At 35.1% G+C, this 5,164-nt stretch overlaps 1 protein-coding gene across 1 annotated transcript; it reads right to left on the bottom strand.

Annotated features, from left to right (window-relative positions):
- Positions 1-3,446: 3,446 nt before the first annotated feature.
- LOC129774090 (zinc finger protein 502-like) lies at positions 3,447-4,892 on the bottom strand. Its single transcript, XM_055777787.1, has one exon. It carries the CDS (start codon positions 4,890-4,892, stop codon positions 3,447-3,449), a length of 1,446 nt encoding a protein of 481 aa, XP_055633762.1.
- Between the last annotated feature and the right edge of the window lie 272 nt (positions 4,893-5,164).

Below are 5,164 nucleotides of genomic sequence, written 5' to 3'. Positions count from 1 at the left end.
AGTAATGGAGTAGTTTTCTCTCCACAAGGGCACTTCTTAAGGCTAGAGACGAATCAACTGCAAAAGTCTTTATAAACCAAGCAGTTTCTTCGAGTTTCTTCTGCCGGTTTTCCACCTGCGGGATTTCCAGGTCAAACATTTTTCGAACATTTTCAGAAGGTCTCATATTGTAAATTTCGTCTCTGTCAGGCGATTATTATTCAGTCAATTAGGAAAAAAAATCTCTGCAGTAGAAGCAGACCTACTGGAACATTCAAGAACTGAAATTAATTAGGTCGATTGGATTTGTCATTTACATGGTTAGAAATATATTAATACTATTAACGAATTTACGTTGGATTTACAACCAGATGGCGTAGTGAGTAAAATGAGGATGTTTTGTTTTCTTAGTATGGAATTCGTTCAAATTTTCTAGACAAATCAGAATTTATCTTCAAATTTCCAGGTTTCATGTATTCTTTCCACGCTGAAAAGGTTAGAAAATCATCATTTTACAATGTGCTATGTATATTACGAGGAATGGCTAGTTATAAGTATTGTAACTTTAATTTTTTTCGACTAAGTAAACGATGAATAGGGTGTTTTGTGCTAAAAATACTGCAAATCCTTCGCGTATCGGCCCCTACATAATCAATTATATCAGTCAATTTGATATGATATCGATTTCATCGCAATTATCCTTGGTATCAATCACCGGTATGCATTATCAAACTTAAAATTTTCGAAGATTATATATGACTTTGGTCAAATCGCGTGTTGAAACCATCGTAAATATACAAAACTCCAACTTTCTTACCATATACTGACGATGTAATAATAAATGAATCTAAATTGAAATAAAATGAATAATCACCACCGAATCTTGCTTTTCAGTGCGTAAAATAAACAAACACCCTCACTCTTGTGGTTCTGAGCTCTAATGTAGATGTCGCATGAGCTGATTCAGCTTTGCGTAAATTCGTCAATTAGAAATAGTTTCTATTGAGTCCTATTGCTCTTATTGGGAAGCCCATTGTAATTGCGTAATAAAATCATTCATTTCTTAAATATTATATACATGGCGTTGGGTAGATAATGAAATCTTGTTCCAGATAGAATCTGTATACAAGAATGAGAGAAATCGTTTTTTTTTCAAGATAACTTGGATAGAATTGAAAATTCTGTAGGCTAAAAAAAGAAGTTTTTATTTGCATTTTCAGAAAGAAAAAAAAAACTGTGTGATTTTGAATCAATCGTGATTTTTTATTGAATATCTTGCATAATTTTTTGGACTTTCCGTTGGTTTTCCTTGCCGACTTTTTTATTCCACTTTTCATATCTGTAGTATATCTTTTCTGCTTGCTATTATTCTTCAGCTTCCTTAAATCCATTATACACTATTTTTCAATTGGGCAAAATTTAGGGCAATTTGGAAGGGATGCAGTCGAAATCGAAATCGATTGCATTTTCACGGTACTACTGAAGGATGTGTAGGATTTGTGTGCGTTCTTTTGTATGGTAGCACGCGTTTTTCTTTCTTAATCTTCGAGTTGATTGTCTGATTTATAAAAAAAACTGTTTTATTTTTGTCTACAGCTGTATATCTCTTGCCATATTATTTTTTTCAACAACAAATAATGACTAAAATTCCCGCATTCTCGAATGGAGGAGCTTCAAAGTGGATTACTGAAAGAAATATTCGTATTTCAAACAATCTGGGATGAAATTCTGATAATTTTTTTTTATTCAGAGGAGAGAAAATAAACTTTTTTCACGAGGCCAAAAGTTTTTCAATTAATTTATCGTTCAAAATTGTACTATTAGTGCTTGCGAAAAACAAAATAACAAGGCTATGATTATTTTTAGTTTTTTTTTAGTTTTTTGAAAGATTATTCCTAAGCATCTGTTTCTTCTTGAAACATTATAAGAATTTCAATAGTAAATGTTATAAATAATAATAAAATTCAATACATTGGAAAGGTGTTCTGTTCATGAAAATTATCATACTTTTACTTTTACTTAAGCCAATAATTTGAGGAGCACAATGAAAATATATTGGAATCAATTCAAAAGCATCTTGTATTCTATACTTTTTATATCTATAATTCTAATTCACTTTAGTTATACTTTAAATAGTTCATTATTCACTAGAAATTCACTAGAAACATTATCTTCAGTACACCTTTCCACCTTCATTACATTCTGTTTTTCCCTGTGGTTTTCATAGTCGTAGTTAAATATATATTTTGCTGGCAACGAACATTATGAACATTGAGCACTGAATTTCCGGATTTGGATAAAACTAACAAAAAAAAAACTCAACAACAGTTGATAGGATTATGAGAAAGAACAAGTTACTGGTATCGTGCGTAGTTCAGTAGTAGATAAAAAAAGTACAACATCTTGACGTGCATTTGCCATAGACTTTATAAATATGATTGAGTAATTGGAATAGTAACAATGAAGTAACGGAAATAAAAGTTGCTTCTAGCTTATTGGAAATATGCTCCTGTTTTGGAAAACTCCTTCACATATTTTTTAGCTGGGATTGTGGTTCGTGACAAGAAAACAAGAACACCGGTACCTTTAAAAAATAAAATATAACGGCTTAGCAGAGAAACTAGAACTAATGTGGCCAATTTCTGGCATCCGTTCATTGGGCGCTTTGAACAATTTGCTTTTGGTACACAAAAAGTGTGAGTCAAAGAGTCTGAATGTGTAAAAAATAGAAATAGAAATCTCGCGTAACTTTTGAAAAGGTCCAATGTAACATTTTCGTCAACTCGCGAAAAATGAAGTTGAAGACCCGAACATTATTCCGCGAATTGTCCAAAAATGTATCGATCTTTATCACTACTTTTACCACTAGCAGTCAATAATAACTCTGAAAAACCAATCGTAACAGTTGTTCCGTGATTTGAGCCTAAATTTGAAGCCTCGGAGCGAAAAATGTTACATTGGACGTTTTGACTGCCCCTGTTTGCACATTGGACATATTACGTTTCACGATAATAATTTGAAACTAACTACTGAAGAACAATCGAAACATCAGCATTTCGTTCTAAAGACAGATTATTATTGTTATCACTCGTTGAATTGCACTGACATAGATAACAACACCTGAAAGAAACAAAAACTCAAAACGACCGAAGTATGCTTCGTGTTGTTTTGATTGCTTTGTTACTTCGGACGTTTCGAGCGTCGGAGGAAAGAGGCGTCTGAAGTAACAGCCGAGTGCTTAAAATCTGAATCTGTACATTGGATATTTTTTGCATCGCCGATTGAAAGATGAAGAAGATAGATACGTTAACGATTGTTTTTGTAACGCATTCAATGATTGAAAACTAATAGCGTGCATCCATTAACTCGATTTGTTTACATTTGTTACATAGGACCTTTTCAAAAGTTATGCGAGAAATCGTTGGAAAGCGGAATATCAAGTTGACTATCTTTAACATCATTCCTCACTACTGCTCGCGTTTCGCTTCCTTGCGCTCGTGGGATTCCATGTGTTGATCCCTCTGATCGGAACGACTAAATCTCTTCCCACATTTGTCGCATTCGTGTGGTTTGGTGGCTGGATTGTGATCTAGCAGATGGCGTTTGAGATCTGGCTTGTTAATGTATGAATTCGGACACAACTCGCACTTCCACGGCTTTTCGGTGAGTTTATGTTTAGCAATATGCTCATCAAGTATTTCTTCCGTAGCGAATCGCTTACCACACATAGAGCACCTATGCTCGTAGCCTGAATGGATACTTCTGTTGTGTTGCTTCAATCCCTGCCTTGATTTCAAGTACGTGCCGCATGTGGTACACGGAAAATCACTGTGTTTGACCACACTTCGTCTAACAGCTCTTTGGATTTTTTCGCTGCGAATTGGTTTTGATCTATAGGATCGTTTCGATGTTTTAGTTGAATCCGAAGACGGGGTCGACTTTGAAGCAGTTTCTGGATGAACGCCATTATCGATGTGATCACCTAGAGATGCATGTGAAGTTGACGGCTGCTGATAATCAAAATGTGAGGAATTGTTTGACGGCGATGATTCTCCATAGTGGGTTTCTGATGAAGAGCTACACGTTGATGGTGATATTTGTTGATGGTTGGATTGGATATCTGAAGTTGATTGTTTTTGTTCCGGCACCAGGTAAATTGGTTGACCGTGTTGTGTATACCAGATACCCTGAACGTATGCGTTGTTGTCGTTACCGTAAACTAATGTATTATATGGTGATTGTTCTGCATCATTATTTGCCACGGTTTGTTGATATGCAGTTACTGATTCTACCTGATTTTGTTGTGACAGGACATTTACAGACGATATGTAATCCGAGTGTAGTAAATTACTTGAAGATACTGGCTCTGCGTATTGTGATTGGAGACTGGCCGTGGAAGGCGACGATTGTAGATAATTATACGGTAACGATACATCTGGATGCGATAAATGATGTGGATATCCAATTATGTTTGGCTGGACATGGAGTGTCGGTGTGAAATTACTGTTCACGTTGTTTGTGTTCGTATCCATGATTTGATGCATGAAATTATTAGAATGTGGTACATATTCCGTACAATTTTCCACAAACGTATTTTGTAATGATTGTTCTTCATCAATCTTCGAATCTGTTGGTTGATACGTGCTTGTCAGGCTTTGTTCTGGCACAATATTCATAGGTGATGTGTATCCTGAATCATTTCCCATTTGTTGCTCCATGTCACCATTCGCCGTTTTCTCCTGAGTTTCGTAAATGTTAGTTAATTGCATAGGCGAACTCGTCACAAACTTCATGTACGTTTTTCCACCAAATTCATAGTATTCACAATCGTCCGCTAACTGGTTCACATTTTTCTCTGAATTCTCCATAGGGACATAGAGTGATTCACCAAATAACTTAATTTCTTGATCCATTTTGCCAAACCGCTGTTATTTTTTTGTCATTTTTTGTTGTTGTTTTGTTCGAATAATTATCTTCAATCGAAAGCACTCCTAAAATGACAAAACCAGATGCGAATTGAAAGACCATAGGAAATGGTTTTTTGTTCAACTAATCTCATCAAACTCTTCAGCTCAAAATTGTATGAACTGCAGGAACTGTCTCAACCGACTTACTTCGTTGAAATGACTAACGATGACGATCAGCCTCATGTAGTTTTTTTTTTTACCTAAAGTTCCATTCCAGA

This window comes from Toxorhynchites rutilus, chromosome 3 (assembly GCF_029784135.1).
Source record: "Toxorhynchites rutilus septentrionalis strain SRP chromosome 3, ASM2978413v1, whole genome shotgun sequence".
Classification (NCBI taxonomy): domain Eukaryota; kingdom Metazoa; phylum Arthropoda; class Insecta; order Diptera; family Culicidae; genus Toxorhynchites; species Toxorhynchites rutilus.
This window is presented reverse-complemented; position numbering and strand designations above follow the sequence as displayed.

What these genes read in the sequence shown, in the direction of transcription:
- LOC129774090 (XM_055777787.1), bottom strand. Translation starts at nt 4,892, where the DNA reads ATGGATCAAGAAATTAAGTTATTTGGTGAATCACTCTATGTCCCTATG.